The sequence below is a fragment of the Gorilla gorilla genome, chromosome 23, assembly GCF_029281585.2.
Source record: "Gorilla gorilla gorilla isolate KB3781 chromosome 23, NHGRI_mGorGor1-v2.1_pri, whole genome shotgun sequence".
Classification (NCBI taxonomy): domain Eukaryota; kingdom Metazoa; phylum Chordata; class Mammalia; order Primates; family Hominidae; genus Gorilla; species Gorilla gorilla.
The window spans coordinates 37961386-37977266 of NC_086018.1; the positions used below are offsets into that span (position 1 = coordinate 37961386).

At 48.5% G+C, this 15881-nt stretch overlaps 2 protein-coding genes across 7 annotated transcripts in view; both read left to right on the plus strand.

Annotated features, from left to right (window-relative positions):
- Positions 1–15631, plus strand: part of GRAP2 (GRB2 related adaptor protein 2) — an 80405-nt gene extending 64774 nt beyond the window's left edge. For 5 of the 6 annotated variants that reach the window (XM_055374691.2, XM_055374690.2, XM_063705003.1 and 2 more), the window contains 5 exons: positions 1944–2063; positions 7887–8055; positions 9937–10167; positions 11323–11445; positions 12818–15631. In XM_055374691.2, coding sequence (XP_055230666.1) covers positions 1944–2063; positions 7887–8055; positions 9937–10167; positions 11323–11445; positions 12818–12997 — 823 coding nt within the window. In that variant the 3' untranslated portion in view covers positions 12998–15631. Of the gene's footprint in view, positions 1–1943; positions 2064–7886; positions 8056–9936; positions 10168–11322; positions 11446–12817 lie in introns of those variants that run through there. The other variant, XM_019018777.4, reaches the window with a different exon arrangement.
- On the plus strand, positions 6252–6621 carry TMA7B (translation machinery associated 7 homolog B). Its single transcript, XM_055374695.2, is given in 2 exon segments — positions 6252–6342; positions 6345–6621. Coding segments are annotated over 2 exon segments (192 nt in total). The 5' UTR covers positions 6252–6263; the 3' UTR covers positions 6458–6621.
- Positions 15632–15881: the final 250 nt, after the last annotated feature.

Here is a 15881-nt window from a genome sequence, read left to right on the forward strand (position 1 = left end):
TCAGCATGACCTGCCCTGGGGATCCCCCCTCCCACTGGAACACCTCTTTCATTTTGGCTCCAGGACGTCCTTCCTCCGGTTGTCCTCCCACTGCCCTGGCTTCTCCTCCTCAGTCTCTTGTGTTGGTTCCTCCCACTCCCCAGTCCCCTATAGGTTTAGAATGTCTCCTTTTCAGTGAGGTCTTTCTCATCACCATACCTTACATTAATCTCCAACCCACAGCGCCCCATCTCTCCTCTCAGTTTTCATGTTCTCCACAGCACTTACCATCATCTGGCACGCTGCAGATCTTAATTATTTTGTTCTTTTGTGTGTGTCCCCCTCGACTAGAATGTAAGCTCCCTGAGGGCAGGGGTGTGTGTCTGTTCTGCCCACTACTGTGTCCCCAGTGCCCAGGAGGGGCCCAGCACAGTACTAGATGTTCAGTAAAGCTGTTGAATGAATGAATGAATGAATGAATGAACGAATATGTATTATTGAAGCCATGACCACTCATGTCTAATATGCAATGTGTGGTGATTTTTACAAATCTTGAAAGAAGCCCCCTCTCAGATTGCAGTCAGAGGACAAATGTGTATTTCCTAAATCCCCTTCACTTCTGAAATGTTTCCTTTGCGATATGGCTGCTGTGGTGCATACTCCATTCCTCTTCCCATCCCCATTACATTTCCCACACATGGCAGTGGTGTGTGTGGTGGCCTCTTGTTTAGCCCTGTAGAATTGTGTGGCAAATACTCAGGCAGAATCTCCAGGCCACCAGAAACTGCTGCTTTCAGCCCTCTCAGAGCACAGCCAAACTTCCCCCTCAGTCCCGGTGGGGGACTCAGTCTCCAATAAGTACATCCTTCCTGCTACCTATGTCTCAGGTTCCCAAATTCTAGAAAGCACAGAGAATTGCTCACAAAGGAATCCAAAGCCAAGGCCTGACGGGCTTTTATCTTAAAGGAACATGCGTATGAGCCTTCTGGTGACAGCAATTAGAGCAGCCACCTTGAAGCAATGTGACACAGTCCCACCTTTGGCCGCTGAGTGATTGCAGACACTCATTTTGCTTGTCTGTGGTGGAGAGAGGTCTCTGGCCTCCTGCCTTGAGGCTGCAGCCACAGCTTGCCTGGCCCTGTGTAAGTGTTTGACCTATTTCATACATGCCACGCTGTGTGCAGCTGTACCTCCAGGGGCTGCCACCCTGACCGTTCTGCTGAAAGAGTAATTTCTCCTGTTTCTTCTTTTCCACAGTAAAGATTATTTCCCAGCCTGGATTTTTGGGGCAGGCCCAGGATCTGGTTGTATAGACGCGCTCTCTGGCGGCTGCCAGCCTCGCTGATTTCCAAGCGTGTACACTGGACTCCCTAGGAACACTGCAGCCTCTGCTAGGCACACTGAGCAAAGCCCCCTTGTGCTCCATGCCAGCCTAGGTAACGTGACGCCCTGGGCTGTAACTCTCCTTTAATGCCCAGGGAGGAACCTCTAGGCCACTGAGACCTCAGTGCAGGCATGAGCACCCCAGGCCCTGCTCAGCCGGCTGCACCTGGTTGGCTCCAGTGCCTGAAGCCTTCCCTTCCCTCCCCGGTGCATCCTCTGTCCCCGCGGCTCTGGTCTATCTCTTCCGCAGCTGCCGGCAGGCGGCTGCTTCCTGCAGTGAGTCACTCCCACACTGCCCCATTTTGGTGCAGCGACACATTTCCATGATTCGTTTCCCAGGCTGGAGAGAGACTTCTCCTGGAGAGAAGGAACAAAGAGGGTGAATCAAGGGGAATGCTCCCTTGCCTTTCCTGAAAGCTGCCTGGAGCACTGGTTTGATTTCAAACAGCACCTGGTCTCTCTCTGCTCCCTACTATACAGAGTCCCCAGCCTCTTTCCCTCTGGGTCACCTCTTCTCCACGTCTCCCTCCTGTCACTCCTGTGTCTCATCCTGATCCTCTTGTTTGATCTCGCCCCCACAGATGGTTTCACGAAGGCCTCTCTCGACACCAGGCAGAGAACTTACTCATGGGCAAGGAGGTTGGTTTCTTCATCATCCGGGCCAGCCAGAGCTCCCCAGGGGACTTCTCCATCTCTGTCAGGTACTGACCATTCCTGACACTGCCTTGGCCCTTCTCGGCCTGTTAACCTCACAGAATGCTGAAGCCATGAAGGGACCTCTGGAATATGACCCAGTGGTCAGAAGCATGGTGGCCTAGGGGCCAAGCATGGCAGCAGCTTCACAACCTGCTGCTCCCAGTGCCTTCCCAAAACATGCACACACCACTCTTTAGAACACTGGTGTGTGTTTGAAATTATTTCTACGCCCATCTGCCTCCTCTTCTAGCCCAGGTGCTTCTGGAAGGGCAGGATTTTCCTCTACTTCATCTTTATGCCTTTAACAGTGTCTTGCATAAAATAGAGACACTCAGTGAGTATTTGTGGAAGGAAGGAGGGGTAGGAGGAGGAGAACTCCCACTTGTCCAGATCCATCTGGGGGTTTAAATCTTAACCTTTTCTTTTATGATTGATGCATATCTGAAGAAGAGTCAGAGAAAAATAGAAATCTCAAGTCATTGCTGTAGGATATACAGGGGCGGAAAAGTTGTGGCACCTTTCTTCGCCCATCAGAGGAGTCACAGCTGACACTCCTACAAGACAGGTTAACAAGAGGAGAGTGGACACATTTATTTAATCAAAGACTCGTGTGACACAGAAGCCTTCAGAAGTGAAGACCCAAGACCCAGGGAAAGCCGTCTGTTTTTATGCTTAGGTTTGACAGAGGACAGACAGCCCTGTAGAAATGGGATTGGACAAAGGGGGCTTGATCTAAGGTAACAGACTGAGGTGGGAAACTGAACAAGGCCTGTCCCAAGTCTTCTTTTTTTTTTTTTTGGAGACAGCTGTTGCCCAGGCTGGAGTGCAGTGACGCAATCATCGCTCACCACAGCCTCTGTGTCCCAGGCTCAAGCCATCTTCCCACCTCAGCCTCTCAAGTAGCTGGGGATACAGGTGCACACCACCACACCTGGCTAATATTTTTTTAACTTATTTCTTTGTAGAGACTAGGTCTTACTGTGTTGCCTGGGCTGATCTCAAACTCCTGGCCTCGAGTAATCCTCCTGCCTTGGCCTCCCCTATAGTGACCCTTCTAGTCTCTCTGACCCACTGTGGGGAAGAGGAATTCTAATTTCTATGACTCACTCAGGGGGAGAAAGAGGAGCGGGAGACAGGAGGGCAGGAGAAGGCCAAAGGAAGACTTTGCTTCCAAGGCTGCTTCTGAAACCTTCCCATCTCCTTTGGTTCGAAGCACTCAGCATGCCAAGGGGTGTCGTTTTCTGAGCCCCAACAAATACATGTATAGTTGTAGGCAGCTGAACAAAAAGAAAGGCTACTTCAACACAGTACAGTACAGCAAGACCGAAAACCACAGAACAGAGGGCCAGGAGTGGGGGAGGACTGTAACAGCGAAATCTCACTAAGGTGCAGCACCCCATAGGAAGTGACTCAGTCCACGCGTAGACATTACACAGCCCCAAACTCAGAAGCCCAGTTCAGAACACACTGTGTGTGGTCAGCATGTTGGGGATCGCAAGTCACGTATCAGACTTCACCACACGTGAAACTGCAAGAATATAATGCTGTTAGCAGATCAGGAGAAGTACAGCAAAACCTTACTGTCAAGTTATTGACAGGAAATACCGATCTGGTTTATTCAGTATATTTTGAAAGGCATAAAGCTTTGTTTTAAGGACAGAAATCCAATCTCAAGTAATAAACGGTGGCCACTTTGCTGTTTAGAAAGAATGGATATTTGAAAGGATAGGTAGGAAGGACTTAAAAATAACAGGTCAACAATTTGTATGCATACATACCTTTAAAGTGGTGTCTTCAGCATTGCCCTTGCAATCTTGCTTACACTCTTAATTTTCTTCAATAGAAACTTTATTTTCATAGCTTGGAGAATGGTTAACTTGCGTTCAGGCCAATATTGATGTATCACAAATTCTAATCTTGTTAGGTCTTAATTAATGAAATTTCGCTCCATTAACATATATTACAAGTCAGGGTCAGGCGCGGTGGCTCATGCCTATAATCCCAGCACTTTGGGAGGCTGAGTTGGGAGGAATGCTTTAGCCAAGGAGTTGGAGACCAGCTGGGGCAACATAGTGAGACCTCATCTTTACTAAAAATAAAAATTAACCCAGTGCAGTGGCGCATGCCTGTGGTCCCAACTACTTGGGAGGCTGAAGTGAAAGGATTGTTGGAGCCTGGGCGGTTGAGGTTGCAGTGAGCCAAGATCGATCGTGCCACTGCACTCTAGCCTGGGTGACAGAGCAAGACCCTGTCTCAAGAGAAAAAAATTATTTACATATATTATATACATATATTATTAGAAAAAACAATTATACATGTATTTAACATGTGTGTATATATATTACAAGTCAAATCTATTTCTTAAGCCTCCCCTCTCTACCCCATCATAAACTTGACCAAGTAATTTTTTAGACTGAGGGGTATCTCTTGGGCCTTTGGTTTGCATGAAGATGACTCTGGCTTTTTCAGCTAGAAACTATGGTTTTTGTGGTTTTGTTGGTTTTTTGAGACAGACTCTCGCTCTGTCGCCCAGGCTGGAGTGCAGTGGCGCGATCTCGGCTCCCTGCAACCTCCGCCTCCCAGGTTCAAAGCAATTCTCGTGCCTTGGCCTCCTGAGTAGCTGAGACCATAGGTTCACACCACCACGCCTGGCTAATTTGTGTGTGTGTGGTTTTTTTCAGTAGAGACGGGGTTTCGTCATGTTGGCCAGGCTGGTCTTGAACTCCTGGCCTCATGTGATCCACCAGCCTCAACCTCCCAAAGTGCTAGGATTACAGGCGTGACCCACTGTGCCCGGACCCAGAACTATGGTTTATATTTCCTTAATTAAAGTGAGTTCTACAAAACAGTCGGCCTTGACTTCTACCGAAGTCTTCCCCTGATATTCAGGTGATGAAGCTTCTAGTTATGGTGACAATTACCGTAATCATTATCACGTCTTTGCAGAAATGTAGTATAATATTTTCCAAAGCAAAATCATTATTAATTATTTTTACATCTGTCATGGGCACAGATAATTAAGAGCTAATTGTAGTTCTATCACTCAGCATTTGTTAAGGGCCTAAAACACCAGATTTTGGAGTCCAGCGCCCTGAGTCGCATCCTTTCCTTTGTTCCTCTTCAGGCTTGAGACAATGGTCAGGCCATCCTCTCCTTGTAGACTCAGATAACCAGCTGCAACCCTCACACCCATCCTTACGGCTTATGAGAGTAAAAGGGTCAATGTTTCACACTCTGAGTTCTTTGAGGTGGTGGATGAAAAATTATAATATCAGAAGAATATTTCCTCCTCCTCACCCGGATGTGAAGGATAATGACTTTGAGTTGATCCATGTTGTCTTAGAATGAAGAAAGTATCTGTTGGTGGCCAAAACCAAGGGGAAGACCATGCAGTGATTGCAATATGTTGATTACCACCCCAAATCAGTCAAGCAAGAGGCCACTTGTACAACCTGTGGCTTCACCCAGCTATGAGCAAATCCCAGCACATAAGATGAGATCGAGGGTCAGAATTTCCATCTCCTTCTTAACACAGATCCCTAAATCCATCCCTAAGAAACCTCCATGGTCAGGCGCAGTGGCTCACGCCTGTAATCCCAGCACTTTGGGAGGCTGAGGTGGGCGGATCATGAGGTCAGGAGATCGAGACCATCCTGGCTAACACGATGAAACCCCGTCTCTACTAAAAATACAAAAATTAGCCGGGCGTGGTGGCGGGCGCCTGTAGTCCCAGCTACTTGGGAGGCTGAGGCAGGAGAATGGCGTGAACCTGGGAGGCGGAGCTTGCAGTGAGCAGAGATCGCACCACTGCACTCCAGCCTGGGCGACAGAGTGAGACTCTGACTCAAAAAGAAACCTCCACTTACTCTCAGAGGTATCTTTACTCTCTGAGACCCTTTAAAATTCTTGACCTTTCTTTTACATCAGGCAATTGGCATCACTAATGCCAGTTTATTTTTAGATATAAATGTATGTCTGTTTGAAAAATAAACTTTACATCCAAAAGAGAATGACTTGGCAATGAAGTAAAACTGGATCTAATGGTAAAGGCTCAGCCCACCCTTCCTAGATGGATAAAATCCATTTTCTCTAGCCCTGGTTCGAATGTGTCCCATCACTTGTGAGTCCAGACTGGCAACAAAAGGTGCTGATCTAAAAGAAGTTATCGTCCGGTGGCAGGGTCTGGGGAAGGGGCGGCAGGCGCCATGTCCGGCCACAAAGATGGCAAGAAGAAGGCACTGAAACAGCCCAGGAAGCAGGCCAAGGAGATGGACGAGGAAGAGAAGCTTTCAAGCAGAAACAAAAAGAGGAGCAGAAGAAACTCGAGGTGCTAAAAGCGAAGGTCGTGGGGAAGGGGCCCCTGGCCACAGGTGGAATTAAGAAATCTGGCAAAAAGTAAGCTGTTCCTTGTGCCTAAGGAGATGGTGACCCTTTATTTCATCCATATTTAAACCTCTCTATTCCCTCCTATAACATCTTTTGCCACCTATAGCTGGAATTAAGTGTTGTCTTGGAGCTGTTGTACATTTAAGAATAAACTTTTGTAAAAAAAAAAAAAAAAAATCTTCCAGTGGCTCATCATCTCTTTAGTTGTTTTCACTAAGTCATTCCTACCATAACTGTGAATTTAGAGTAAAACCAGCTCAGAATCTTGCCAGAATCTGCTCTTTGCTCGTTGTTCTACCCTAAACTTTGTATCACCTGAAATTAAACCAACTCATTTGAAAGGAAAAAAAAAAAAAAAGAAGTTATCATGTTTAGGTGGCGTGACAGGCCAAGCTCACTAGACTGGAGTCAGAGACTCAGGGTTCTGGCCGCAGCCCTTACTCAGCAGTGACCTTGACCAAGCCCCTGCACCTCTGTGAGCCTCAGTGTCCTCATCTGTAAAATGGAGAAGTAAGGCTAAACAATCTCCAACATCCTTGCCAATTAAAACTCTATCATTTCACAGGGCACAGTGCCTCACACCTGTAATCCCAGCACTTTGGGAGGCCGAGGCAGGTGGATCACCGGAGGTCTGGACTTCAAGACCAGCCTGACCAACATGGTGAAACCCCGTCTTTACTAAAGACTTGGTGGTGGGTGCCTGTAATCCCAGCTCCTCAGGAGGCTGAGACAGGAGAATCGCTTGAACCTGGGAGGCGGAGGTTGCAGTGAGCAGAGATCACACCACTGCACTCCAGCCTGGGCGACAGAGTGAGACTCCATCTCAAAAAAACAAAACAAACAAACAAACAAAAACTCTGTATTTCATACAAAGCTATTTCACCAAAAGCTGAAAACACTTTGTAACCTTATTTATGCAAAACATAAACCAAGATCAAGAGATCCTTATTACATAGAGAAAAAATGTGGCATATTTGTTAGGAAAGAGAGTAGCTTCTTACCTGCCAGTGCTAGCTTATGGGCTTAAAGGAGATGGTTCAAAGAATTTCTGGTAACAGAAAGATAATAGGAGCTTGAAATACCCCCGTTGACATCTTGCGAATAAACATTGTGAAAAGGTCTTTGATCTCTTTGTCGTTAAGTCACTTGGAACATGCTTTTCTTGTAAAAGGTTAGTTCCAGTGTCCAAAACAAATTTTAGCTCATCTGATTACCTTCTGCTGATGTAAATCCCGTCTAGCATAGCCTGTATCCTAAGTGGTCCATCGTACAAAGTTCCTGCCGAAGCCTGACTGGGCTGGCCCACCTGCCCAGTGATGAGTGAGTCATCCATATCTACATCTCCTGCTCAAAGAGAACTCCACCATCCCAGATGTGAGCAGCCTGGAGGTGGTGACATTATCACCGTGTAACATACAATTTTGTTTTGCCTTGATCTCCAGGCATGAGGATGACGTTCAACACTTCAAGGTCATGCGAGACAACAAGGGTAATTACTTTCTGTGGACTGAGAAGTTTCCATCCCTAAATAAGCTGGTGGACTACTACAGGACAAATTCCATCTCCAGACAGAAGCAGATCTTCCTTAGAGACAGAACCCGAGAAGACCAGGTATGCTCCAGATCCGATCGACCCCAATCTAGAGATTTTAGGCAGCCCGAGTTCTCACATGAACCACCAGGAAAAATGCATAGGATGGGTAGATCCTCTGAGTATACTGAAAGACAGAGCTCAGAGCTCTGAGGTCAGATCTCAACTTAACACTTCCTAGTCGTGTGACTTTGGAAAGTTCTCTGCACCTCAGTTTCCTCATCCATAAAGTAGGGACAATGGTAATATCTACCTCCCAGAATGGCTGTGAAGGTTGGAGAAGATAATGTATCCCATGCCTCACGTCATTCCTCATCACACTGCGCTCAACAAGCATCAGCTCTTACCACAGGTGCTGTTTTCTTGTTATTCATAGACATTGCTACACCAAAGTTTTCAACCTAGCTCAAGAGTTGCCCAAGGATGAAGGAGTTGGGGGTGCTACAGACAGGGACATTAGGGAACAGGCTAGAGTTCAGGAGTTAAATCAGCATGTGGAGTTTTATGATGGGATTGGGGGTAGGGAGGACATGGGAGGAGAAAACTGCACTTGGAATTATTGCTGTTGCAACTGTTTGGAATACAGACTATTGCTTTCAAAGGAAATGCGTCAGACAGACCTGGTATGAAATCCTGCTTTAATCGCTTAGCTATCTGTATTACCTAGCCAAGTTAAGAAACCATCTGAGTATCAGTTTTCTCATCTGTAGAATGGAGAGAGCAATAAAACCTCCCTCACTGGGCTGTTGTGAGGATTAAATGACTTAATACAGCTAAGCACTACCAGAGTCTGGTCCATATTAAGCACTAAGAACATGTTAACTTGCCTCCCATAAGTAAATTCACACATGCACACACTCACACACACACACACACCAATTTATGAACTATTTTTCAAAGGAAATAACATGGTTATAAGAGACAGGTATCATAGGAAGAAGCATTCACTAGAATAGCTGAAATCCTAGGGACAGGTTATTTGAAAAGGTATTGAGACTGTGAAAGCAATGTGTGCTTTGGGGAAGTCAAGAAAATCCTCCTTTTTCGAGTCCCTAATTGCTTTTAAGCCTGAGAAGTTACTGCCAAAGGAGAAAAGAAGTTACCACCAAATGCACACAGAAGTTCAGAAAGGAAAACAAAGGCTAGCCAAGACCTTGTGAATCACTCTAACCAGGAAACGGACAGAGGTATTAACTCACTAGGATGGGCATTCAGAGAAGCAATATAAAATTGCATTAAACGGGATTAAATGAGTTGATATTTGTAAAGCGCTTAGAACAGTGCCTGCTATATGCTGCCCCCAGGGTCCTACATAATTGTTTGTTAAATGAAAATAACAATACGGTATTTCTGATTTGTAAGGTTGTTGTAACATTAGGGGAAAAGGCCTTACTTCTTCCCCCACGCCCAGCCCGGCGGCAGGCCTGGTTCCCATGGTGTTGCAAGAATGTTGCTGTTTGGGTCTCTATCACCAGGCTGTAAATGACAGTTCAAAATCATGCAAAGTCAACAGTGGAGCTTATCTGGAGGGTAGATTGTCCAGTGGTGTGGCAACATGTGATAAGAAGGGGTGGCATTGTATCAGTAAAATGGAATATTTCAGCTTGATTACACAGAGAAAAAACGAGCGCCCTAGAAATGGACTAAATGGCTACCAGGCGAGCAGTGTTAGTCTGTGAACCAGAGACCTGCACTCCTAAAACTGGGAGGATCTGAGAATGCAGAGGCCCCTTTGGAAAATGTGAAGGTCTAAAGCATCAATTATCTTTTAGCTGCCCCCACCCCACCAGCTATTTCTTGGAGCCAGATGAGCAGGGTCCGGGAACAACTGCCTGAGGGTGGGGTAGGGCCAGAAGATCAGAGAGGAGGATGCATCTGCAGCATCTCTGTTCTCTCTCCCAGGGTCACCGGGGCAACAGCCTGGACCGGAGGTCCCAGGGAGGCCCACACCTCAGTGGGGCTGTGGGAGAAGAAATCCGGCCTTCGATGAACCGGAAGCTGTCGGATCACCCCCCCACCCTTCCCCTGCAGCAGCACCAGCACCAGCCACAGCCTCCGCAGTACGCCCCAGCGCCCCAGCAGCTGCAGCAGCCCCCACAGCAGCGATATCTGCAGCACCACCATTTCCACCAGGTATCTGGAAAGAAGGCAGTGGGCACAGTACGGTGGAGAGGAGAACCTGCCTCCCCTCCAGACCTGGCCCAGCCTCTTGAGTTCTCAGAGAGTTCATGATGAAGACCCTGGACCCCCCCAAATGGCAGAAATAGGGAAACTGTTCTTAGCAAAGACATCTCTGTGAATTAAATGGCTCCCGCCTGAACACACACACACACACACACACACTCACACACACTCACACACACACACACTCTCACACACACACACTTTCACACACACACACACTTCCCCTGAGGACTCAGTAAACAATTGCTTCATTTTCCTATCAGCACAATTCCAAATCTATTCATGCCCCTTAGCCCATCTGGCTGTCAGATCCACAAGAGAAAAAGGCTTAATACCCACAACAGAGCCTTGTTTATTACTTATTTATCTCCCCCCACCCTTGTTCCCGATGGGATTTCAGGCGGCTTACTGAGATGGACAATACGGCCAGATAACATCGTTCCTGAATTCCTTAGCAGGGCACACAAAGTCCTTTGTGAGCTGCCAGAATCTATTTCCCCAGCCTCGTCCCTGCTGCCTCCCCGCCAACTCCCCGTGCAAACACACATTCCAGCAACCCCCCATGCTGCCTTAGTTAACCGAATGGTCCATTGCGTTTCCTCTCATGCCTTTGTGGCGTTTTATATGCTGATCCCTTTGCCTGATGAGCCCCTCCCTGGGCAGTCCTACCACTCTAAGCTGGAGTTCAAGCATGACCTCCTCTGTGAAGCCTTCCTTGATTTCCCGGGCAGATACAGACATTTCTTCTCTCTGCTCACTTACCACTTAAATGTGCATGGTTCCCCCTCTAAATGGAAGCTCCATGAAGCCAGAGACCTTCTCTTTCCAGCTATATTTCCCTTGTGTCTGCTACTGGAAACGTTGTGGGTGCGTGATAAATATTTCTTGACTGAATAAATAAAACCCGCCTTTGCCTTCTTTGCCTTCGAATCTAAGGTGCCTTTAGACCTTAGGTCCTCCTCAATGTGGAGGGTTTATTGTCATTATCAGTAAGTATTCCTGGAATATACCGGCTCTGTGGATGGCATCTGAGCAAGGCACTGGGGGAACCGGTGGGAGATGTCCTGGCGGTGGGGTGACCGGTCTTCTGTTGTATGTTTCTAGGAACGCCGAGGAGGCAGCCTTGACATAAATGATGGGCATTGTGGCACCGGCTTGGGCAGCGAAATGAATGCGGCCCTCATGCATCGGAGACACACAGACCCAGTGCAGCTCCAGGCGGCAGGGGTATGGGAACTGTCCTTCTCTGGGATCCCTGGGGAAAGGCCTTGGGACAGAGGTCAATGGAGGAGATGAGGCAGGAGAGACTCAAACCACACAGATCTGGCTGGACACGGTGGCTCACACCTGTAATCCCAACACTTTGGGAGGCCAAGGCAGGTGGATCACCTGAGGTCAGGAGTTCGAGACCAGCCTGGCCAACATGGTGAAACCTCACGTCTACTAAAAATACAAAAATTAGCCAGGCATGGTGGCAGACACCAGTAATCCCAGCTACTTGGGAGGCTGAGACAGGAGAATTGCTTGAACCCAGGAGGCAGAGGTTGCAGTGAGCCGAGATTGCACCATTTTACTCCATCCTGGGCAACAAGAGCGAAACTCCGTCTCAAAAAACAAAACAAAACAAAACAAAAATGCACACACAGATCAACGAGAGGTGATGGAATGTTTGGGGAGACCTGGGGCTGAGCCAGCACCGTCCAGTCTGTTGATCTCAGTCTGGTGCCAGGCCTTCCCTGTTCTCATAGTTCTCAGTTCTAGTTCTTTATCATCTTTATCATAGTCCTTTACCATTGCCTTTATCATTGCATCTTTTTTTTTGTTTTTTGAGACCGGGTCTCACTCTGTCTCCCAGGCTCAAGTGCAGTGGCACAATCATGGCTCACTGCAGATTCAAACTCCTAGGCTCAAGCGATCCTCCTGCCTCTGCTTCCCAAGTAGCTAGGTATATTATTTGTAGCGATAAGCTCTTGCTATATTGCCCAGGCTGGTCTGGAACTCCTGGGCTCAAGCAATCCTCCTACCTCAGCCTCCCACAGTGCTGGGATTACAGGCATGAGCCACCGTGCCTGGCCTGTGATCCATCTTGACTTGTGACTTGATTGCCCTAACACCAAGGGCTGTTGTTTGGGGCATGTTGCCCTTCTGTTTGTCACTCAGGATAAAAATACCACCTGTTGATGTGGAGAGAGTGGTTCTCATGGAGTCTATTGGGGCTTTGGACAATAACATCTGTTGGTAAAAGTCCTGAGTCTCCAGAGTGACGCTGGTGCGTTCTGGGAACTTCTTGCTCAGGCCTGTGCATAGGTATCTGATTTAAATTGCAGCAGGGTAGCCGGGCATGGTGGCTCACACCTGTAGTTCCAGCTACTGGGGAGGCCAAGGCAGGAGGACTGCTTGAGGCCAAGGGTTCAAAACCAGCCTGAGCAACATAGCAAGACCCCATCTCTACAAAAAAAAAGTTTTTAAGCTGCAGAGGGGTCAGCCTTCAGGGAATGTTGCTCTCAAAGACTTGGATGTGGTGGGAGGAGCCAGCAGACCCTCCCCTGCCTGCCCAGCCCACAGCTCAGCAGAGCCTCTTCTGTGCTTCCCCCAACAGCGAGTGCGGTGGGTCCGGGCGCTGTATGACTTTGAGGCCCTGGAGGATGACGAGCTGGGGTTCCACAGCGGGGAGGTGGTGGAGGTCCTGGATAGCTCCAACCCATCCTGGTGGACCGGCCGCCTGCACAATAAGCTGGGCCTCTTCCCTGCCAACTACGTGGCACCCATGACCCGATGAATTCTTCAGGGGACAGAAGCTTTTTGTCTGGAGCTGCCCACAAGAAAGAGGGCAAGGAAAAAAGGCTGGACTCCATGACTATATATACATACATCTATCTACATCTGCCTGTGTACACACACAACTTTTTATACTAGTAATTTATTGGCAATTGGGCTGGTAATTAGTTGATGCAAAAGGGAACTCAGGTGGAGAATAATATTGACACTTGCTTTTCTGCCCCGCTCAGGGGTGTGTGGAAGGCAGTGGGGGAGTTGGGAGGGGGGCAGGGAAATGAAATGGAGTTTTGTCCTGGCCTTCAGCTGTCACTGCTTCCTCCTTGTCTTGGGAATTTTCACGGAGAACAGCTAAGCAGAGACCACACCTCGGCATTGGACACAGAACAACAGGGTGGGGTTGAACTTGGTGGGGCACGTTCTAGCTGACCTGCAAGCCCCACTCACCTGGAGGGCTTGCAGAGCAGCTCTCCTCCTGTTCTCCAGGGGGTGGGCACTGTTGCATTAGGAATTAAGGTGCAGCCCAGTGCTGCGGGCAGCCAAGCGAGTCTGAGCGGGGATGTGAAGGCAGGACGGGGTTGGAGAGACCCTGCCTGTGCAAGGCTGGCCTCCTAGTCAACACCTAGCTGAGACATTCAACTCTGTTCAAATTAATATTCCTTGGGTCTTTCAAATGAATGTTCCAATGTGAGGAGCCAAGTACTGGGAAATCGAGGGATTTTCCACAATCCCCAAGCAGCTTACTCAGTGGAACCTCTGTTTCCCCAGCTATGAAGGAAATAGCATCCTATATTCCGTAAAGTGCTTGAAGAAGCTCTAGCTGAGAATGCTGAATTTTAGAGTCATTGTTTTATGGTTACAAGGGTGTGTCTTCAGGGCTCTGTTCATTTTCCCTCTTGATTTTCTGTTTTGAAGATGCCTTGCCCAGTGGCATGGAAAGAAGCCCACTTGATAGGGGCCTGACTATGAATTGATTGACTAAACATGACCCCAGGTAGAAGCTGGCTTTGACACCAGCTTCCTGTTCAGTCTGACCACTGCTGTCCTCCTGCTGCCCAAGAGTTGCACCTGAAGCAAGGAACCCCACCATGGCTGTCGCTCTCCATCCCCTCACGCTAGAATCATGTGTCCAAGTGCTCACCCTGGAGGTGCACAGTACAGGTCAGCCTGGCCAGGGGCGAAGGAGACAGTAGAGAGGAAGCTCAGGGCCTTAGGGGAGGCCGGGTGCAAACCCGTTCTGCACCAAGGGCACTCGGAGTTTGTGGGTGTGGGTGTGTACCCCTGCAGGTGTGCACATGTGTGCTTGCACGCACATATTTGTGCACTCCTGTGTGCATACATGTGTGCTTGTGTATGCATATATGTGCATTCCTGCATGTGTGGACATGTGCGTGCATGCATCTGTGTGTCTGTGTGTGTGCTGAGACAGGAAAGGGGGTGAAAGTGTTGGTGAGGGAGCCTGGAAGTTTTCTCTTCCTCAACCTCTCTTGCTCTAAGGAGGGATGGGGTTGGGGGCAGCCATTATTGAAGGTGATCGGAGAAGAAAGATTTTCTGACTCAGAAGTAACTGCCAGTGTAGCACAAGCAGTGTCCCTCGTGACTGTGATTCTACAGTTCTCTGATCCCCATGTTTCCTTTAGAGGAAAGAGGAAAAAAGGAACTCTGTGGTGGGTATTGGGAGGGAAAAGAAAATAGCCTGGTGGAGGCAGGAGGGAGTCGAGCGTGAGTAAGGAGCACCTGCAGCTTTTGGAAGTGAAAGCAGAGAGAGGGAAAGGTAGCTAAGACATCCAGGAGGATCAAGGGGCAGTGTGAGAGGCACAGGGGGAGGAAAGGGAGAGGGTGAGTGGGGCCAGGGAAGAGAGCAGTGTGGAGTTGGTGGGCAGATGGTGCAGGAGGAGGGCCGGGCAGTGGGGAGAGGAAGAATCAGAGCAGAGAAACCGCTGCTGCGGAAGGCAGGGAGCAAAGAAGCATAAGAAAAAGAACAGGAGAAAGAACAAAGGCAGAGAAGACCTCCTCTGCTAATTTGGTGCTAGGTAATGTGAAATGCTGAAGTAAATAAAAGCCATAAGTAATGTTTGATTTTACAGTATTTACAAACCATATGCTTTAAACAGCCCACAAACTTCATCCAGTTGTCTGAAGATGTGGGAGGACCAGCTCTAGTTAGATGGAGGTATGTGATTCGATTCTGGTGGAGATTTTGTGCCTTGAAAGACTTCTCAGGAAAGCAGTAATAAAACAAAGTGTCCTTGTTTGGCCAGGCCGTGTCTGGTGTCTGCGTTGCATACCCCTCAGGTAGAGAGTGAGAACGAGACCAAGGGGTGACAGGGGTCATCGGCCTGCAGGAGCTGACCCCGTAGGCAGGCGGTATGAGCAGAGCTTTCAGAACCCCTGGAGCTCGGTGTTCTGTTGTAGCAAAAGCTACTGAAGAGTATTTTGTACTGAGATGCCAAAGCATCTTTCCCTTGCTCATCAGCCTCCATTCAGAAGGAAGCGGGAAAGTCACCCAAACCACCTACAAGGAATGAGGGCTCTTAGCGGCCAGGTAAAGAGGACAAGAACCAAACTGTCCACATTATGGAGGGGAGGGGGAAAGAGAGCTCAACCCCCCTCAGCCTCTGGTGCTGCCAGGGGGAGCCCCTCCGCATGTGTCCCCACGGGCCCTAGTTTCTACCTGACAGCATTTCAGCATCAGAGGAGGGTCGAGCCAGCTCCTCTCACCAGCCACAGAACCAGCAGCCAACAAACACATTGTCCCCAAGTTTGGCTGCAACACTCTATGTGACTTGGGAACTTGAAGCTTCCAGAGAAAAGCCAGTTCCTGTTGGACCAGTTGTTGGGTTTTCCTAACCACTTGCTGTGCCTCACCGCATTTCAAATATCTGGCA